Source organism: Microchirus variegatus, assembly GCF_963457635.1.
Source record: "Microchirus variegatus genome assembly, chromosome: 14".
Taxonomy (NCBI): domain Eukaryota; kingdom Metazoa; phylum Chordata; class Actinopteri; order Pleuronectiformes; family Soleidae; genus Microchirus; species Microchirus variegatus.
The window spans coordinates 3090940-3114012 of NC_139815.1; the positions used below are offsets into that span (position 1 = coordinate 3090940).

At 40.7% G+C, this 23073-nt stretch overlaps 1 protein-coding gene across 1 annotated transcript in view; it reads left to right on the forward strand.

Annotated features, from left to right (window-relative positions):
• cemip (cell migration inducing hyaluronidase 1) overlaps positions 1 to 8827 on the forward strand; it is a gene marked incomplete at its 5' end in the record, with an annotated part of 92552 nt that extends 83725 nt beyond the window's left edge. The window contains 5 exons of the mRNA XM_083901126.1: positions 575 to 779; positions 2051 to 2137; positions 3717 to 3874; positions 4410 to 4510; positions 5158 to 8827. Coding sequence (XP_083757252.1) covers positions 575 to 779; positions 2051 to 2137; positions 3717 to 3874; positions 4410 to 4510; positions 5158 to 5285 — 679 coding nt within the window. The 3' untranslated portion in view covers positions 5286 to 8827. The remainder of the gene's footprint in view (positions 1 to 574; positions 780 to 2050; positions 2138 to 3716; positions 3875 to 4409; positions 4511 to 5157) is intronic.
• Positions 8828 to 23073: the final 14246 nt, after the last annotated feature.

A 23073-nucleotide genomic window follows, 5' to 3' on the forward strand; every position in this document is an offset into this window, starting at 1 on the left:
ACCAGTACTCTGGAGACATTACTACATTTTACACAAGTACTCAGGAGACATTACTACATTACTACACAGCACTCATGGGTAATTACTACATTGTTGCACAAGTACTCAGGGGTAATTACTACATTGTTACACAAGTACTCAGAGACATGACTTCATTATTACACAGTATTCAGGAGACATTACTACATTATTACACAGTATTCAGGAGTCATTACCACATTATTACACCAGTACTCAGGAGACATTACTACATTAATAAACAAGTACTCAGGGGTAATTACTACATTACTGCACAAGTGCTCTGGAAACATTACTACATTATTACACAGTACTCAGGAGACATTACTACACAAGTACTCGGGAGTTGTACTACATTAAGTACTCAGGAGCCATTACTACATTATCACAAGTTTTCAGTCATAACAAAATCATTACACCAGTAATAACGACTACATTATTGTTACAATGTTGCACATTTTGTTATCAAAGTTAAGTATTCATGTACAGTGTGATATTCTTGTGTGGTTGTGTAGTAACAGAGGTCAGGTTAGTAACATGTATGATTTGGTCGCAGGCTGCTGTTCCTGAAGGTGAAGGCTCATAACGAGAAGGAGCAGTTTGCCTTCTGCTCAGTCAAAGGTTGTGAGCGAGTGAAGATCACAGCTGTCATTCCTAAGGGAAGTCCAGCCAGTGACTGCATGGATGAGGCATATCCAAGACACGCTGAGCTGCCGGTGGTGGACGTACCCATGCCCAGGAAGATACCCAACGCCAGGCTGGTCAGTGTCGGTGTCAGTGTGTGTGTGTCTGTGTGTGTGTGTATATATATATAAATATATATATCTATACAAATCCTAAACTTTCCCTTTATGCATGTATGTGTGTATATACACACACGTATAGCTGTGTGTATATACATATATGTGCATGTGTCGTGTATATATGTAACCCAACCGTGCATATACATATATATTAATGTATATAGTTTACATGTTCTCCCCGTGTGTGTGTGTGGGTTTCCGGCTTCCTCCCACAGTTCGAAAAACCATGCGATGAATGTATGAACGATCCGTCAGTCTGCTCCAGAGCAGCTGTGGCTACACGTAGCTTACCACCACCAGTGAGAATGTGTTAATTAATAATGGGTAATTTGTAAAGCGCTTTGGGCGTCTGGAAAAGCGCTCTAGAAATGTAATGAATAATAATATACATATACATATATACAAATCCTAAACTATCCCTTAATGTTTGTATGTGTGTATTTATACACTTATATCTGTGTGTGTGTGTGTGTATATATGCAACCCAACCATTGCATATACATATATACGTGTGTGTATATATACATATACTGTATACATGCATACATACCACTACGTGTATACATAAAGGGATAGTTTAGCATATACATATATATGTGTATATACATGTAAGCCAACAACATTTCATATATGTGTATATACATACATATACCACATATATGTGTATATATATATATATACAGTATATGGGGTGTATGTATATATATTATATGTAACCCAACCGTTGCATACACATATATACATGTAAACCAACCACATTTTAAAAAAATCCAAAACTATCACTTAAGTCGATGATACATTAAGAATATGCTTACTGTTGCTCACTCTCCCACACCAAACTCCATAGAGAAAATCAGCGGGTTTTTTTTAGCTTACAGGGAAACAACTGCTGCCATGTTTTTTTTTGAAAAGTTTTTGTCATTGAGGTAAGTCTGAATAAGGGATTTTTTTTTTAACACTGAAGTCAAAAAAAATAACACATCTAAAAAGAGATGGCGGCAGCAGTGGCTCAACAACTGCTGTGTGCTGTGATGAGAAAAAAAATGCTGATTTTCTCTATGGACTTTGGTGCCGGAGAGAAAACAAGAGAAGAAGCAGAGAATAGAATTATTATCAAGATGTCGTACACTTACAGTTGTGAAGATGTGAAGTCACTGGTGACAGCGATATCTCACGTTATTTGTTTGCATTGATTTCATGGAGATGTATGTTTTTATGTTGTATTCCAGCACTCCACCGAACATTTCTTAGAGGTGAAAATGGAGTCTTACAACACTCGCTTCTTCCACATCAAGGAGGACTTTGCTTTCACTGAGGTGAGATTTGTCTCAAAAACAAAAACAGTGGAACAGTATTCATTTTAATTTTAATTAAAATGGAACAGTATTATGAGACAGTTTAACGTATGTGTAAAAGGAAAGGCCATATGAAAATGATGTGAAACAGGCTCAAATATAAATAAAGGGAAGGTAATGAGTGTGGATCAACACTAGGGGATCTTCATGAAGGCTGTTCCACAGTCTTTACATTCACACTGAAAAATAACAACGCGTGTGTGAGAGAGGAGATAAAGACGGGATGAAACAACATAAAAGCCACAACAGCAGCAGCAGCAGCAGCAGCAGCATCAGCAGCAGCAATCACAAGAGTCACACAGTTGTTGTTTTTTTCTCCCCTGACTGAGCGTTTGCCGGAGCTTCATTTAACACGGATTTTATTAACTGAAGTGTTTCGTCTGACAGCAGCTTTGACGTCCGTGTTATCACTGTTCTGCGCTGTGACTCAGACCTCATCCACACGCACTAAACACAACTTTCACTATACTGTATGTAGAGCTCCGGATAGCTGATGTCACACAACCAACGCCATCAGGCAGGAAAATGACCTTTGTAGAGTCACGTGAGATGCGGTGCTGGATTCAACCTGGCACTTTAAAGCAATACTACGCAGGATCTTTACCCCAATTTAACAGCTTCACAGTCGGTGTGATGGTTAACCGTCTTGTGAGCATCATGATAATCAGGCTGCCTGGATTTATTTTGGATTATATTGTCAAAAAAATGTTCAATAAGTGAGTTCTTCTGCCCCTTTTTCCAAGATAACTTTCACTTTCTATATCTGACAGTTAGTCAATGTTATTTTGACAATTCTACAGCCATTCTAAATAAATCCAGGTGGCCTGAATATCATGATGGTCACAAGTAGAGCTCATAATCGATTATTATTATTATTATTATTATTATTGTTTGGTCCATAAAATGTCAGGAAATGTGAAAAAAACGTTGATCAGTGTTTGTCAAACCTGGAAATGATGATGTTCTCGAATGTCTTGTTTTTGTCCACAAATCAAAATGATTCAGTTTTAATGATTTCTTTGTTATCTGTAGCAAAGAAAAGAAGACAATATTCACATTTGAGAAGCTAAAACAATCAGAAATCTTGTTTTAAAGGTGCATTATCTAATAAATCTAAAGCAACTGGCCATCAAATCCTAATATGTCACAGAGACTCAGGAATAATGTTCATATAACAAACTGAACTCACCAACAACAACAGTACAGCCAAAATATTTGCATTAAAAATACAAATATTTTGCAGACTGCAAATCATGTTTATGTTTTGAAATCATGTTTTGGAATGTGGCGCCACCTACCGCCGTCTAACAATCATTTCAGTCAGTAGAGTCTCAGCTGCCGAGCAACAACGGGTTGCCAATTACGTCAGAAAACGAAACCTAAAAGACCTCTGTATTTTGAATTTGAATGTAGTGACCATTTTTGGCCACATTCTTACATATGGCACCTTTAATCATAAAAAGAGTGCTAAAATAGCATTCTAGGTCTCCCAAAACACATATAAACTGTAGAGGAACTCAAAATGACTCTGTCGTCACAGGTGAACGGTAAGAAGCTGTACCAGTCGGAAGACGGCGTTCAGCTGACGGTGATCGACGGCCGCGACGGGAAGATGGTGGACACCAAAGGCTTCAGGAACTCCATCCTTCAGGGAATCCCTGCACAGATAGACAACTACGTCAGTGGACTGAGAGACGGGTGAGAAGCTGCAGTCCAGTCAAACCACAATTTTATGCCATATATGTCATTGTTTTTAAGTTATTTGAGTTTGAGTTGTACATAAATAAATAATAAAAATCCTTTTTACATGTTCCTAGCCACTATTTCCTACAATAATAGTATGTAGAGGAATCTACTATCTTCTATCTTCTTTTAGTCTGAGGCTATTAGAATGTGTTATTTGGAGTCGTGTATCCATTATTTCAACTATTTTCCATTTTCACTATTTTAACACACCTGAGCATAAAGATTTTTTTTTAAAGTTTCCACAAAAATAAGAAATATTTCACACTTCAAAATTCACTTTAGCTTCTTTCTTTGAACAAAACTAAAAAAAAAACGGTCTATTTTGCATCATAACTTTGACTCAATGACACATAATAACAGGATGTCCATATAAGGAGTTGTATTATTATTATTGTATTATTATTCCCACAGCAATGTACCGAGGCTTAAAAGAACCACCTTCAGCTAAATAAACGCTGAACTGAAGTTTCTCTCACTCTTCCTCCAGCTCCGTCGTTCTCATGACGTCTAAAGGTCGTCTGTTCACCAGAGGATCCTGGACTAAAGTCCTGGAGAAGCTGGGAGCAGACAAAAACATCAGACTGAAAGGTAGCTAACTAACAAAATGGCTTTCAAAATGTGTGTTAAATTCTTTTTTTGTTTGTTTTTCTGTCAGTGATAGAACCTGGTGTTGTTGTTTTTTACTACCTGCTCTGACGAGGTTCCAAGCGAGCTGAGCCGATACTTAAATGTGACGTCAACAGAGAGTGTCGTCACTGAAAGAGTCGCGACGACTGACGCGAGAATCAAAACGAACAATGCCGAAGTGTAGATCAGTTAAAAAAAGGCTTAAAAATCCCTGAAAACATGCGTTAATCTCCAACATTTAGCAAAGGAAAATGTCTAAAATCTCAATATTTAACAGAGGAGTCGAAAGCTTTGGAAGTACTGAACGATTCTGTGAACAAATCAACTGATTCTAATGACTCAGTTACACCCAAAACAACTGCTTTACAAGTCACTAATTGCTAGTACAATAGCTGTCTTTCTAGAAGTCATGGTCTCTTTTAAATTTGGCCTGCTGCATGCTAATGCTAATGCTAATACTAACAAACTACCGACCAGAAATACCAAACTGGAAGTCGTCTACGTTCTCGTTTCTGCTGGAATATAAGGTCTATAATAAGAAGGAAGTGTGTCAGGGATTGTTTTTCGAGATATTCCTCTTAATTAAATGTCATTTTCCTCGCCTGCAGATAAGTTGGCATTCGTGGGATTCAAGGGCTCGTTCCATCCCGACTGGGTCCATCTGGAGGTGGACGCTGACCGAGCCAAGATCCACCAGGTCCTGCCAGTTCCTGTGGTGCACAAGATGAAACTATGAGTGGAGCACGGAACGTGAGAGAAAGCCAAGAAGTGACTATGTAGCTCCCAGATACTGATGCACATGTCCCCCCCTCCCCCCCCCAAAAAAAACAGCGACACACACTTACATATGTATACACACACACACACATTTGCCAGCACTGAAGAATCAGCTGCTCCAAACCATTGGTCCAGGATCAAGTGGTGATTTTTGTTTGGCGCTCAGATAAGAAAAAAAAAAAGAGAAAAAAATGACCTAGTGTGTCATAAAAGGAGAAGAGCTTTTCCAGAAAGCCAGCACTGCCTGTGATGAACTGTATCTGTGTAAGACACCCACCATCAGTTAGAGTCCTTTAAAGTGACGATGCTCCCCGCGGCGGCCATGTTGGCTCAGAACAACCGACGGTGTTTGCGGAATCGAAACGCAGTCGTCTGCGCAGAACTTTAAATAGATACGACCGACAGTGGTTTCCGTTTTCTGATTGGAAACCTCTGTCATCGCGTCACTAAACATCGTTGTCATGTTTACATGTGAGCTCGCAGTCGCCAGCTAAAGAAACCACGGGATTATGTTGTTGTGTTGTGAAAACATTGTTTTCGTCTAGCAGCTAAACCGGACGTTAACTTGGCTCCATGTTCACACAGTATGGTTCAAAGTTTAACATTTCTGACTCCACGTGGTGAAAATCTACCCCCCTACGAAGTGAGAAACCCATTCAAGAACGTGCTAACATAAGCAGAAATGTGACTGCCAGAGATTCAACATGTGGAAACACCTACTGGTGAACTAGGTTATAGCATGTATAGGATACAAACTTCATCCTACGCCCTCTATGTCCAAGAATCGAGACACATTACGTCTACATATGAACGCGCAGATCAGAGAGGGCTAAGGTTAAGTCAAAGCAAGGGCTGAATTGGGATTCAACACTGGGCCACTGAGAGAACTTTTCTGTTGGTTAGTAAGTTCTTTGAAGAAGCCAAACTCTTCCCAAGTAACTTTTGCATCAAGACCTTTGATCTCTAACAGACTTCGCCCCACGCAAGCTAACATCTCAGCAATTTGATAGCGCCTGTCGTCGCAGCATTCAGGGAGACTGAACCTTTTTCCACTGGGTCAAAAAACAACAACAATAACGACCACAAACATCCAAGCTTTTGTCTGGATTGGGAGTGGATAAAGTCCACATACACTCCCGCCCGGGTCACATGGCCCTCGATAAAATAATGTGGGTTTTTGACTCACATGACACCTGGTTGAACGTCCTGGTTTCTGTTTCCTTCTGCGATTGGAACCTGCTCGGTTTCCCCGCGGACAAAAACAAACAGTTGAAGTTTGTCGCCCAACAACTTGTGAAGTCTGTTACAGATGTAGAGGATCCATCCACCTACTGAAGACAATCATGTGCAAGTGTTTTGTATTAGTGGCGAGAAAAACAGCGAAATCAGCTCCAAAATATTTATATATATTTATTTTATTTGCACAAACAGCAATTCTGACACTTACAGCCCGGGCACAGGGGCAGAACTCATCTGCACCCCAAGAAAGAGCAAAGGCGGTCGGGTTCCTTGCTCAGTGGCACCACAGCACTGCAGCCCTTAACCCGTCTCCAGTTACATGCACAATGCCCTTCCACTCAGCTATGGGGGACAAATTAAAAACAATTCCATTTTCGTTGGATGGTTCAAGACAGAGTGAGATGCCACGATACGTTATCGCCTGATATTTGAGTCACGATATGATATTGTCATGATGTTGCGAAATACTTACACAGCAGCTCTAGTGAGCGTGAGCAGTTGGCACCATCTAGTGGACTGAAACATCAATGGATTATTTTTTTTATGCTAATCCACAAAGCATTTGTATGCTAAGAAAAATTAATACTTGGTGTCTCAAAAGATATATATATACATATTGCCATGTAAAATACTGCGATATTCTTACGACCCCCCCAAAAAATATATATTAAGAGTAATTAAGAGCAGTTATTCAACCGTTTATGAATTACGGTACTGAGAAGCTGACGTCACAAATGTGCGGTGAGTGTTGTCTGCTACCGTAATGACAAGTATATGGGCGCAAAGCTCTATTTCTCTGCTATCCGGTATCCATCCATCTATCTTCTTCCGCTTTATCATCCATGTGATGTCAGCTGACAGAGGGCGAAAGGTGGGGTCACACCCTGGACAGATCCCCAGTCAACAGTTTTGGAATTTTCTAGATATCACAAATGGTCTAGTAGTTACGGTAATGAGACATACACATGCCAAAGTCCTGAGGGGTACTGTAATGACAAGTGTGTGTGGGTGCAACGCTCTGTTTTGCTGCTCTCCAGTTGTTGTTGCATTTTCTAGATCTCACAAACAAAATCTAGGAGTTATGGTAACAGTAGGGTAAAGATTTAAAGTGTAAATCAGGCTTTAGATGTTTCCGATCTTGCGTTCGTGTCACCATTTCCTGTTTTGGAACGCGAACTGCTTTTTACAAAAACTAGCGTATGATTGTCGTTTGTAGAGAACTGGGTCAGCCACTTTTTAACGTCCAACAATAACTCCGAAGCTCTTTTTTTTTACACGACTCACTTGTGTGCCAGTGAACTTTCTGGACTGGCGGTTTGATATCCATGCGTCGCCATTTGTGACAAACGCAGAGCGAAATGAACAACGGGGGCTCATCACACACGTGTATAATGTACATGCATCTTTTCTCCTGCACGCGTGACACGTAGAAGCCGAGTACTTTGACCTTACCTTTTTTTGTTTTGTTTTAAATCGGTTGAATCTGTTTTAAAGAAAAGAGAGGACAAGAGAGCAGGTGGAAAAAAGATGAAACATTCCTTGTTTTGCATCCAGACTCGTGGCTGTCGACTTTGCTCCGTCTCATTCCAAGCACTTGCTCACTGTGATTGTGATGTTTTTTTTATTCCTGCCATGTTTGTTATTTTTGTGTGAATCCATTTTTGTCTGTGTGTTGTAAACCAGCAGAAAAAAAGGCCCATAATAATCTTAACAATTTAAGAAAGAGAAAATAATAGTTACCCAGTTTAAATCTCCCACCATTGTTTGTTTCAATCTGGCGAGAAAAAACAGGATTCGCCACGCCACTTTTTTTTCTTTTTTTTGTTTGCCGAAATAGCTGGTCTTTTTTCGGAGGACATTAAGTCGCAGTAATTTAGTGTTTTATATGTTTTTGTGTGTTTTTAAAAATCTGCAGATTGCTAAGAGATATATTTTATACTTATTTATTGTACAGACACAGTCGATCCAAATTTACAAAAAAAAAAGGGGACATCTTATGAGTTGTAATGTTGTTACTGTTCCTATAGGTGGAGACAAACACACACACACACACACACCTTCCATTTAAGAAGACGAAATAAATAAATAGTTTTTAAAAAAGACAGATTTTTCCCGTAGACGCTCCCAGCAAACATGCGTATGACTCATATTATGGTATAGTCGGCTTGTTTTAACTGTACATCAAATGGATGTGTTGTATATGTGGCTTGGGCTTGTAAAGTGATGACTTTGAATTTCTTTGAGGATTTTTGTACAGAAATAAATGACGATGAACAGTTTGTCGTTGTGTCAATCAATCAATCAATCAATCAATCAATTAATCGAGGTCCACGTATTATTCATTCTTTCCCTTCTTAAATGAGACAACTGCATATATATGTATACGTATATAATATATATATACGTGTACATACATGTATATATTCAGGTATATATATAAATATTGCCAAATGATGAGAATTTGTGAAATCATATACTGACACAACAGCTCGAGTAAGAGTGAGCACATGGCGCCATCTAGTGGACTGAAACGTCAGCTGATTTGATTTTTTAATGTTCATTTGTAATCAGTTAAAGCGGAACTAGACCGGAAGTTCCTATTATCGCTGTTTTTTTTGGTGTGTATCTGCGTCATTACCTTGTTTATGAAGCCTGACGGTTCCAAACAAACAGTTCAGCCATTGCTGAGAAAGTTGTGTTTTATTGTAATCTCGGGGCTCAACGAGATCACTGAAAATCCCGTTAACGTTACGTAAGCAGCGGTTCTCCTGAACAACCGATCGTCCTGCTCCGGGTGGTAGTCCGGGCACATCCGGTTGCGTACATTGAACCGCAGAAGAAGAATAACGTCTGTTGTGGAGGTGTTTCACGAGCAACAGTGTCTTCTGACTCTGGGTCTGACTCCGGTTTAAAGTCATAAAGGGACTGCGGCGGGGAGAAGTGACGAAGCTATTTTTAAACACTGTTAAAACAATGTTTTGATAATGAGTAGCAGTGCATCCACTGCTCCAGAGAGGGAGCTGCGCTTCTGAGAGCTGACGTGATAGATTACGTCACTTCCAGATACCTGGCCAATCACAACACAGGTGGGAAGGCTCTACGCTGGCTGGCCAATCACAACACACTCTGTCTTCTCGCGAGATTTATGGCTAAAAATAGCGCGACTGACAAGCGCTTCGAAAAGGACAGATTTCAATCGGCTCGTTTACATCAACTAGGAGGATTTTGACCATAAAAACAACTTAATATATGTAAGTAGACCTCCATAACTCACATATATGTGCAACAGGACCACTCTATGTGACCTTTAAATGTCATAAATACAATAAACTGTTGGTATATTAAATATATATATATATATACATTATACATGATATTATTATCATTTTAAGGGTCAAATAGGTTACTGTACATGTGAGGGTACTAACCCTTAACCTTTAACCTCAAACTAAGTCTTAAGCCTAAAACAAACTTCAACATTGTGACCCTCAATCTAAGTGTTTATCACAGAAGAGGTGTACACACACACACACACACACACACACACACACACACACACACACACACACACACACTCACACACACACAAACACACCAACATACATGAAGGCATTTACACATACACAGGTGGACAGCACCATCTTGAGGCAAAGAGTGAGAACACACTCTAAGTCAGGGTTACTCTGCAGGCATATATGAGGGGAAATAAATAATAATGAAAAATTAATAAATAAAATAAAATATTCTTCCAACAACATAACATTTATCTTAACTGATGGCCTAATTCTCAAATATATTTTAACCCAAAGTATGACTCGTTTGAAAAAAAATTTATAACGGGCATACAGTATCCTTAAATTAAGGAGCCCCGGACATGACATGGTCAAAAAATTATTTATATTGTGGCCACAAAATAGTAAATTGTGGCCGAAATAAGTATGACGTGCGCACAAAATAATATTTCGTGGTCACGAAGTAGGTATAATGTGCGAATGAAGTAATAATAATATAATTCCTGGACAGCTGGTTAAGCAAATTGAGCGCACCTTCTCGAAGGTCTCAGGTTGAGGCAGAGGGGCGACAAAGAGAAAATTACAACATGATTGAATTTTATTTTAGGCTTGGGAATGATAGAAATAGTATTTCGTGGCCACAATTTACATTTTTTTTTTGACCATGTCATGTCCGGGGCTCCGTATAACACACGTGACAAGACACACACTCAAACAGAGAAGCCAAAAGCTGGTATATACCGCCCAAATTAATAAGTGTTATAATACATGCAACCACAACAACTGTAACATAATGATTAACTAACACACACGCGCCGCACGCACACACACACACACACACACACACACACACACACACACACACACACATACATACACACACTCAACGGGATGAGGTAAATACAGGACAGTGTATAAACTGCTATGGAGTTTAAATGCAATATGCCATGGAAATACAATGTGAACACTCACACTAATTTCAGTTGCATTTTTTTTTTACTGTTTTTCAAATGCAGTTTTGATAAATAAAAAAATACAGATTTTAAAAGCATATATGATCTGTATAAATATATGATTACTCTGTGGTTAAAAAGGACTCGAAATTTGGACTCGAAACTCAAACTGCAGGATTTGGGACTTGACTTGAGACTTATCAGTCTTGACTTTGGACTTGACTTGGGCTGTTTTGTGTTATTGTCACTATCTTCATAAAGTTAATAATAAATGTGATGAGCGTTGAAGATCAAACATCCATCCACCCATTATCTATCGCTTTAACCACCAGAGGGTCACGGGGAGGGGGGGGGGGGGGGTGCTGACATAGGGTGATCGGCGGGGTACACCTTGGACAGTTCTCCAGTCCATCGCGGGGCCACACATAGAGACAAACAACCATTCACTCACACTATTTTATTGTTAGTAATAATCTGATCGTGATTCAGCAGGTTTTTCCACCTCTGTTCAAACCTCAACTCAGGTGAACCAAAAACTTGAGCCTGGGCCAAAAAGTAAATGCCCTGTATTTTTAGTGAACAACTGCGGATACATAATTATATCTAACATCTTTTTTCTTTTTTTTCTTTATCTAGTGAGAGGTCCATGGCACCAACAAAACATAACAAAATACAATGATAAGAAAATCAAAATGCATACACATGTACATATAATACACATGTACAACGATTAGTCGACGTAATCGATTACTAAATCATCTGTGTACATAAGGTGGTTCATGAGAGGATTGCCCACCGAGCACCCTGCTAAGGTCAGTAGTGTGTACTGAATGGAGTCTGTCCAAGTCTTGTTTGGCGAAGAATGAATCTTGAACACACAGAATATCATGTCTCCAAGAGCTTGTCCACAACATTGTGCATGACAATGGAATGTCACCGGGCAACTAGTGTTGTTTTTGGCGGCCTGTTTTGATTTTAGTTTTAGTCTTTATGTCAAACTGTCATTTTAGTATTAGTTTTAGTCACATTCATACTCTTGTTTTTGTCTGGTCAAGTTTTAGTCAACTCAAAGTCTGAGCATTTGTTGGCACAGAGTCACTGTTCGATTGGTTGGTCTCAGCAGGAACACTGACCCTGCTGCTGTTGGTGCTGCTGGTGGTTCTGATGCTGGTGTTAGTGGTCTTCACTGTTGTGTGTTCAGCTCTTACCTGTTCGCAGTATGGACCTGGTTTTATAAAGTCGGCCCACATCGCCATATGATCAGCATTAGTAAAAGTTGTTGTGGCTATTAAATTGGTCGACTAATTATTTTTTTATGGCAAATTTCATTAAGAGGAAAGTACCAAGTCTAATAGGGGTGTTTTAGAGCACCTGTGTTTCGCAGGTAACAGTCTGTCTTCAGAGAACCCCCCCCCCCCTTGTTTTCCACTATTTTGGTTTAGTCCAGCCCAGTGGGTTGTTGTCTCTCTGTGGCTCATGTGCGACAGACAGATTAGCGCTGCCATTAATTAGACGTGAATTTTGAGCTTCTCATTTTAGGCTACAGTCAGTCCTCCTGTCGCATCCATGTCAAAGACATCATCAGTGTGGCAGCATTTTTCAAATGTAGATGACGGTAAAAAAGTGGAATGCAAACTTTGCAAGCAACAGACATGGCATATCATATCGTTTTGAGTATAAACATATCAGAATTATTAGCATATTTCACTGTTTTAATCTAATAATCGTTGATTGGTTTTATAACTGCAGACGCACCTGCTCGCAACAGCGTCCCACGGTCTGTTTGTGTCTCAGCCACGAAGCTGCGCTCCTATGTTCAGTCTGGCTCTGTATTCCTGAACAGTTATTGTGCTGATATTACTAGTTGACATAGTACATTATTTTCGGATATCACAGGCTATGGTATTGAGCAGATGAACGTAATGCAAAACGCTGTCAGAGCCGTCAGACTCTGTTGAATTTCAGCCACGGCAGCAGGTCTTAATTAAAATAGCTGCACTCACAAAGCACTGATATAAGTATAGCTGTTATCACCTTGCGAGAAAGGATCAAACCACCATCAGAGCAGCACTGCATTAAAGGTGAAGTAAGTAGTTTATAGTGCCATCTAGAGGAGAGGCTGAAGTTTACAACAACACTGTAAAAAGGGATTGGCTCAATAAGCCATAATGACTAATTTACTTCCACTTAATATAATAGGTTATGCCTTTTCAACTGAATTGTGTGAGTTGTACGTATTAAAACACAGGTTTGCAAGTCAGTTCAGTTTAATATAAATTTCAGAGTGTCAACTCAACTTAACATATTGAGTTATAATACGAGAACCGGATCTCGCTCTCTATCTCTCTGGTGTGGCGGCAATATCAATGCGCGGTGGGTGCAAATAGTCCTGAAATTTGGTCTGGATCTGATAAGGAATTGAGAAAAGTGATATTAGATTATATAGAATTTTATAATATTAAAGCAGCCGCTCCCCTCCGCTGCTATTCCCTATTAACAGAAGAGGAGACACGTTGACTGAGCAGGTTGATTTCAACAGAAAAGGCAGGTGGCAGATGACTACTTTTGTCTTTGAGACCATTTGAAATCTGTTCACTTACTTCAATTGGCGGGGACAACTGCGGTGTACTTCAGTTGGAATACAGGTGAAACAAGGTGAGTAATTGCATTTATTAAACTTTTAAGCAAACCTACTTTGTAAATTATAAATAGCTATTACTATAAGGTCTGTAAACGATGCATGTTAATGCAAGTGGTGGATGCTAAGCTAAAGTTACAGTGTTGTAAGTATTTTTGCTTTCATTAAGAATAAAATACTAGCAGTATAACTCATTAACCTCTCCTTAAGCACATTGATGGCGGTTTGTAAACGTTTTGTGTGAGAAGTTACTGTGCTATTTGTAGCCGCGTTAGCGTATAAGTTATTAGCCGTAGCCCGTTCAATGCGCATGTGTGGCATCGTGTCAGCAATGAACCGTGGCCCGTTTAATGCGTTTGTGTGGCGTCGTGTCAGCAACTAGCCATGGCCCGTTTAATGCGTGTGTGTGGCGTCGTATCAGCAACTAGCCATGGCCCGTTTAATGCGTGTGTGTGTGTGGCGTCATGTCAGCAACTAAACATGGCCCGTTTAATGCGTGTGTGTGGCGTCGTGTCAGCAACTAGCCATGGCCCGTTTAATGCGTGTGTGTGTGTGGCGTTGTGTCGGCAACTAGCCACATGGCCCGTTTAATGCGTGTGTGTGTGGCGTCGTGTCAGCAACTAGCCATGGCCCGTTTATTGCGTGTGTGGGGCGTTGTGTCGGCAACTAGCCACATGGCCCATGCTGCATTGCTAGCCAGCTGTAATAGCTCGTTGTTGTGGTCGTAACTTCTCAATAAGGCACAGGAGGTGTTAGAGGTGTCTATTTATTTCACACTCGGGTATAACCGAACTTCAACGGGGAGTCACTTTACAAAACCGCACGTAACACATCATTGCGCATGTCACATCTACTTTCAGTGTATTAGTGCGCGGCACTATATACTACATCCCCCTTCATTAACATGGAGATTAACCTTCATGGCATTTGCATTGCATACACATCTATAATGAAATCATGTGCTGTACTAACAAACTCAATTCAGTAACACATTTGGTGTTGTTCTTCCAGTATGTAAATACCTCCAAGACACAGATTGAATAACTACATTGTGTCAACTTCTGTATAAGGCATGTCAAATACAAATACTTAACTTTTATGCTAAAGGAACACATTACAAGAGACTTTCGCTTTAAGATGTCACCGAACAAACATGATTTCACATTTCGTTGTTTTATACATTCTTCGTACTTTATACATACTTTACTTCTTTTTTTTTCTTTTTCTTTTTTTACAATTTTAAATTTTGCAAGAATCACTCAAATTATCAGCGTTAACCCATTTGAAAGTCTTTAAACCTCTCAGGCGGTCTGACGACTCTCCCACTCCTAGTGTGAGTTGGATTGAGTGTGGATGAAGGCTGAGAGTCCATACTCTCTGCTGCGCTCATACCTGGCGAGTCCGGCAGGTCCTCATTGACCACGTCAGCATCAGCAGTAGCCTGAGTACAGACTGGCGTTTTCCTCAGATGGCGCCTGTTGCGTCTGTAGTGCTGCCCAGAAGACGCCACAATGTTGTAGGAACGAGGTTCACCTCTCTCTTCAGTGACCACAGCCGGACGCCAGCCCTGAGCAGTTTCCATGTGCACAGTGGTGCCTGGGGCTCAGCTCAGGAAGCCGCTTGGTACCTCTGTTGTAATACTGTTGCTGTCTTTTCTGCAGGTCTTGGAGAACAGTGTGCATTCTGGGGTACTGCAGGCTGGAGAATGGAGCTGGAGCTAGGTAGAGTGCTCCTCAGAACCCTGCCCATGAGCATCTGAGCAGGAGAATATTCCATACCTGTTACAAGTGTGTTCCTCAGGGTGAGAAGTGCAAGAAGAGGATCTATGCCTGTTTGTTGTGCCTTTTTGATCACCTGCTTCACGGTTTTGACATTTCTCTCCGCTAGGCCATTAGACTGTGCATAGCCTGGGCTAGAGTGAGTGGGTTGAATGTCCCATGATGTTGCGAAGCTATGCATTTCCTGACTTGCAAATGGAACATGGTCACACACAATCTCTTTTGGAACTCCTAGTCTGGAAAACACTGATTTCATTTTCTTGATGACTGTGTGTGCTGTCTTGCCACTAATGTTCAGTACCTCTGGGTATTTTGAGAAATAGTCCACTATCAAGAGATATGACTGACCTTGAATTTCAAAGATGTCTGCTCCCAACTTGAGCCACGGAAGCTCAGGTATGTCATGTGAGATCATCGGCTCTCTGTGGTTTCTTGGCTGGAACTCTTGACATGCACTGCAAGTCTCAACCATTTGCTCAATGTCTCTCATCATTCTTGGCCAGTAGAAGTATCTTCTGGCTAGTGCTTTTGTCCTTTGCATCCCTTGATGTGCCACATGTAGCTTGTGCAGCATGTCTCGTTTGAGCACACTTGGAATGATTATCCTGTCACCAGCAAACAAAATGCCGTCTCTCACTGACACAGTATGTCTGACTGGCCAGAACTGTGTCATACGAATGTCCACCTGTTTCTTGTGATGTGGCCAGCCCTGTCTGTGTCTGTTTTGCAGGAGCTGTAGGGTCTCGTCTGTCCGTGTTTCACTCATGAGCTTTTCCAGAGATGCTGCGCTAAGAGCCTCCGTGGGCTCCAGAGTGTAAATCACCTTCTCATCAGCCACATCATCTTCTATCGTGTCTTGCTCTTGTATGACTGCCCGGGACAGTGTATCAGCAATCAGCAGCTCTTTACCTGGCTTGTAGAAGACATTCAGGTCGTACCTTTGCAGCTGGAGTAGCATCCTCTGCAGTCTGGACGGAGCTGTGCCAAGGGGCTTTTTGAGGATATTCTCCAGTGGCTTGTGGTCTGATTGAACATTCACCCTCACGCCATAAGCATATTGGTGAAACTTTCTGACAGCGAACACGATGGCTAATAACTCCTTCTCTATTTGTGCATAGTTCCTCTCAGGATCCGTCAGTGCTCTCGATGCATAGGCTATTGGGTGTCCATCTTGTAGCAGACATGCTCCTAAACCGTCCTTAGATGCATCAGCCTGTATGACAAGCTGTTTCTTCGGGTCAAAGAACTTGAGCACTGGTGCATTTGTGAGGGCAACTTTGAGCTTTTTAATGGCTTCCTCGTGTTCATGTTGCCACAGCCACACCATGTCTTTACGCAGCAGCTGTCTCAAAGGTGCAGTAAGGGTAGCTTCACCTGGAATGTATTGTGCAAGATATTTTATCATGCCTAACATTCTCTGTAGTCCTGCTTTATCAGTAGGTGGCGGCATTTCTGTGATGGCTTTGATTTTTGCTTCATCTGCCTTCACCCCTTCTGCCGTAACAACATGTCCCATGTATTTAACTCTGTCAACTTTAAACTGTATTTTGTCTCTGTTGAATTTTACGTTTGCTTCCTTTGCTCTTGCTAGCACTTTCTGTAGTATCTCGTCGTGTTCTGTCTCTGTAGAAGCCGCAATGATCATATCATCGGCTATGATGTGTACTCCTTCTATGTCTCCAAAGGTTTCACAGTTCCGTTGCTGAAAAACTTCACTTGCTGACTTGATTCCAAAAGGAAGCCGTTTGAATCTGTATCTCCCCCATGGCGTGTTGAACGTGCACAGCAGCGATGATGCTTCGTCCAGCTTCACCTGCCAGTAGCCATCTTTTTCATCCAGCACAGAAAATATTTTCTTACCAGCAAGCCTGCTCAGTACCTCATCTGTTGTTGGAATGGAGTAATGCTGTCTCAAGATCGCCTTATTCAAATCACTGGGATCCAAACAGACTCGCAATTTATTCTTGTCTTTCTTTTCAGTGACCACCAGGCTGTTTACCCATGATGTGGGCTCAGTCACACGTGTGATCACATCAGCTTGCAGCAGGTTGTCTAATGTGTCTTTGAGTCTGTCCATTATTGCCAGTGGTATCTTTCTACACCCATGTATCACCGGTGCGATGTTAGGGTCTGTGTGGATGTGATATTCGCCATCGAACTCACCGAGACCTTCAAAGATTGTTGGGTGCTGGATAAGCAGGTCCTCCTTTGTTGCTAAGCGATCCACATTCAACATGTCCACCTCCACTTTTTTGACCAGGCTCAGCTGTTCACATGCCTCTCTTCCTAAGATCGGTACTGAGGAGTGTTTTGACACATAAAATGTAAGCTTTGCTTGGGCCCTAGCTGTGGAACATGCGAGCATGAGCTTGCCTTCAGGCTTCAGTCTCGCCCCTCCATATGCAGTCAGCACAGTCTCAGTGGGTATCAGGTTAAGCTTCGTTCTCTTCTCACGTCTGGCCTTCCTCACCATGCTTTTGAACACTTGAAGTGGCAGGACATTGGCCTCTGCTCCTGTGTCCAATTTGTGTATTGTACACAGTTATGCTCGAAAACCAGGACTTGTCTGTTTTAGCATTTGATTGTTCTGTATTCACTGTTCCAATAAACAGGGCATCTAATTCGTGCACAGTCTTTCTTGTCTGTATTTGACCTGTTCCACACACCCTCGCATAATGGTTCTGCTTACCGCATCTGTTGCAGGTCACTCCATATGCTGGGCACTGGCGTGGCTGGTGTGACTTCCCACATCTACTACATGTGTTGTTCAGTGCTTTGCTTTGTGTCCATGGGGTTGACTGTTGCATTATTTTATTCTGTGGTTGCTTATCATTTGATTTGCGTTTGTGGAGCACATGCACCTCTTTCTCCTGGTTAGCTGCTCCCATTGCCTGTATCTGCGCTTTTGCGGTCTCTGCAGCACGACATGTGTCTATTGCTCTCTCCAACGTGAGATTAGGTTCTCTCAAAAGTCTCTCTTTCAAGCGCTGGTCGTTCAAACTAAACACGATCTTGTCTCTTATCATATCACTTTCTGAGGCACCGAATTCACAGTCCTTACTTTTCTGTCGCAGTTCCGTTACATATTTTTCAATGGAGATTTGTTCTGCCATAGGGTGCGCCCAAAACTTGTCTTTCAAACACTGTATTTTTCTTCGGCAAACAGTATGCCTTGAAAGCATCCAATATTCCACTCACCGTGAGGTCACCGTCTTCGCCGACATCAACATCCAGCGTGTTGTATACCTCCAATGCTTCTTCGCCTATAGCGTGCAGCAGAATAGCCACTTGTATCTTCTCGTCCTTTTCCTCTGCACCACTGGAAGCGATGTTCCCATCGTCTCCAATTTTCTCCCAAATTGCCCGTTAACACCAGCGGTGACGGCGGCTTAAACTGTTCCATCTTCAGATATGCTAGCCTGTCGTTCGCGGTTAATTCACCCGCTGGTACCTGTTAGCTGTAGCTCCTCTAGCTCAGAAAACTCCGTTGTCTGTTACTCCAGGCAAGATGACGAAATGGACCATCTTCTGACACCATGTAATAGCTCGTTGTTGTGGTCGTAACTTCTCAATAAGGCACAGGAGGTGTTAGAGGTGTCTATTTATTTCACACTCAGGTATAACCGAACTTCAACGGGGAGTCACTTTACAAAACCGCACGTAACACATCATTGCGCATGTCACATCTACTTTCAGTGTATTAGTGCGCGGCACTATATACTACACCAGCTTCGCTGAAATGGAGGATTATAGGGTGTTTAATCTCTTATTACCGAAAACCAAAACAATTTTAATTGGCATTAGTGTAACATGTTGAGTGAATTTTGTGACTTTGGAGAGGTTGAGTATAATCACATTTTATTCTATATCGTCACTGTCATGATGAATTAAGAATATCTATATTGTATGAAATGTCTATTAAAATTCCAACAAGGTTGGTGGTGCGTTGGCATTATTGAACCTTATACAACATACTATGTGGAGCGTCTGCGGAGTTACCATCTTGTGAAGAAAAGTCCTGCTGAATGTATTTTGGTGAAACCAGAGAATCTCAATGACTACATGCCACTGGTGTCATACTCCATTCAGGGCTGCCTTTTAGTCACTCCCAGGACATTCTTGCTGAAATAAAGAGCTGTAAGTAATTATTCATGTAAAGGCTGAATGAAATTGAAAAATGTGCATTGATATTGGCCTGTCTGGCCTAGGAGAAGTTTGGATAAATCCTATTTTGTGATTAAAAATGTGTAAAGACAGATGTGTGTGATTGGGAGACTGATCTGAACAGTTTATATACTGAATATTATCCTTAAAGGTATTTGTTTTTCTCTCTTTTCAGGTAAAAGTGATCAACAATGCTGCTACGAGTCATCATATCAGAAAATGAAATCCGACGTCCGACTGAATGTGGCTGTTGTAATTGAGGAGACCATTGTGCTTCACAACATTAAAGATGTGCCATTGAGCTTTGCCATGCTTATGGGAATCATCTACTATGTGAATCTTGAGTATCCAGAGGCCATGAAGTATTCGTTGAGTTTCTTCAGAGAGTGGTGATGAAAATCAAACCAGACCAAGCCTCTGCCCGAGTACACGGGTTAAGAAACCGCATCCTGAGGTACGAACTGTAACATGTCTACATTTTCTAACTTAGCTTCTCATATGGAAAGAGTTCCCTGTCAAGCGTGTTGCTTATTGTTCTTTTATGGTATTCTGTCATTGCTGTAATGTAATTTTTTTATTTTATTTTAGTTTCAAAGAACAATGCATTTTCACATACCCATCACACACAAAACTGGCAGTATTCAAAGGAACTACAAAAATATATAATAAAAAAAAAAATCAATCAAGAATTGAGTATTACAAAAGTAAATAATAAAATAGGACATAATGCATGGAAAAACGGTCCATTGTAATGTACTTTGATGGGTGGTGATCTTACTGTTCTCTGCTCATGTAGATTTGTATTTAACACATTGCACGTGTAAGGAATGTTAAATGCCTTTGTGCAAATGTTTAACACAGGACTTGAATCACTGTTACTGATGCACTTAATTTTGGGTTCATTAGAGCTGGTCTTGACTGTTCTCAGGCAGATGATTTTCTTACATACATTGAAATGTTTTTGTTTGTTAAATACACTTGTGCAAACAGTCTCAGGATTTAAAGTGGTTATTGTTGATGGACCACTTGTAGTAAGAGTTGATGGGGTCAACTTTTCTCCAGGTAATAACCGTTTAAAATGTGTTGTCTCTCAGTCATCTGCGTGTACTCAAAGGAGATGGAAGCTGCAAGTTGAGACAATTGTTCAAATAAATATTCTTTGAACAGAGGAGTTGTTTTAAATGTGATCTTTAAGGAAACTGGTGAACTTGTCATTTTTAATTGCTGCCTTAAAAACATGCGTTAACATCACTTTAACTGGTATGAATGTAGTTAATTATCTGGACTTGAAAATGTGAGTTGACATGGTGTGGAATTGTATGTTTATTTGACAAGAGAAAGTAAGTTTTCTTCAATGGATAATGTAACATAATTAGTTGTTTTAACTCAAAGTATCTAGTTGAAACATTAAATTAACGTTAATTGAACAATGACAATAACTTACCTTTGTGAGTTGACATGGTGTAGAGTTGTATGTTTATTTGACAAGAGAAAGTAAGTTTTCTTCAATGGATAATGCAACATAATTAGTTGTTTTAGCTCAAAGTAACACGTTTAAACAATACATGAACATTAATTGAACAACTTGCCATACTTTGGTTTGTGAGTTGAAACAAAACTTATCATGAAGTTGAGTTCACTCACGTTTTTAAGGCAGCAATTGAACTTAAGTTTCTAAGTTAAACCACCTTGAAATTTACTACAGTGAATGAACTGCTCCTCTGCTCACCCCCTCCCTTCCCTGAGCGCTACGGTATCCTCAGCCGGTCAAATGTCGTCCTCGTCGTCTTTCTCCGTGTCAGCAGATGAGGTTCGTGAGGCGAGGGAGAGGGCGAGCTACCGCGGCCATAGCAGACGAAGCGGAGAGAGTGGAGGAGGGACTTCCGCTACAAGTAAAGAGACGCTTGATTTGTTCTCTCGCGTTTGTCCTTACAGGCTCCGATAGAAACATGGCGTCTCGCTGCTAACAGTGGCTATGCAACCGCAGCCCGCGACCATGTTATTTTACATGACTTTTTGAAACACTACGAAAATGAAACAAAAACTATTATACAGCGACTAGACAATGCAGGAGCACATAATATGTATAAAAAAGTTGATTTTGGGTTATATAAACCCATAAATACTACACATTGTCCCTTTAAAGCCTCTGTAAACCCAAATCCACAAAAATCTTCTAAGGTAATGTAATTTAGGGTCTTACGTACATAATATTTAACATGTAAAAAATATTAGAAATCAGTGTTTCTTTAACTGTTGAAATGTGGGTTTCAATTGGGCGAAGTTATCTCTCCTGGTTATGACAAAGGAAATCCATACCAATCAAAAATCATCCACTTCAGCGTGTCACCGCGCCCCTGAGTGACGGTTAACAAAACCGGTCTGCTCCTGCTCAATCTGCCTCTTTGAGTCTGAGCCAACTCCCCACTATAGGCTTTTGCGATTACAATCTATATCTAATCATTCATCATTATGTCAGTTTGTGCAGTCCCTGGATGCACGTCCTCCGGTGAGGAGGACGTGCCACAGGCTGCCCCGGCAGCCTGTGACAAGGCTGCCGGGGCTGCACACCGCGTACGTTGGAAAATAAAAAAAATGACACGTCCTCACCGGTCCGTCAGTGTGGACAGGTATATAAGAAGGTGAAGATAAGGTAGTGGAAAAAATAAAATAATTCCATTTCAAACCAGTTTTTTTTTTAATAGTTGTGAATAGTTATTTTCACTCAGACTTTGGTGGATGCTTAATGAGACACTCAACTTTGATATAATATAAGCATTTTTAATTTGACAAGCCACATTAAATGATTGGCAAATAAGGAGTTAACATCAGACACATCAGCATTCATATTTCCATGACAATCTAATAAGGTATTCATCTTCATTTTAGTATCACACATATGGTGTATAGATGTTTAAAAGAATTAACTTTTTATCGTTACAATTAAACTCTCTTCCAATAGCCCAAGCAATATCCGATCGAACCACATTAACCAGCTGATCATATTTGTTATTCCATAAAATAGCAACCCCACCTTATCCTGCATTGGATTATTTTAGTGCTAAGGTCAGAGGTGGATTCACCAGCCCCATAAAAATCTTTGTGTACAGAATGGAGTCTGTCCAAGTCTTGGTTGGCTAATAATGTCTCTTGAACCCACAGAATATCATGTCTCCGAGAGCTTGTCCACATTATGTAAGACATAATCTGGAATGAGAGAAATACAATTTTGCTCATGAAAACATGGCTATTTTATGATTCAATGAGCAAAACTCTCAGACCTGTGAGAGTGGTGGAGACAAAAAGCATTTATAACGACATTAGAATAAACTTCTGGAACTTTTCATGGATTCAGTCAAACTCCAACCTGTAAGCAGTCGTGTCATTTTACTCTGACTGAAACCAGTTAACTTCCTGTGTGCAGGGTGGTAATGTCACCGGGCAACACAAGATCTAAAATTGA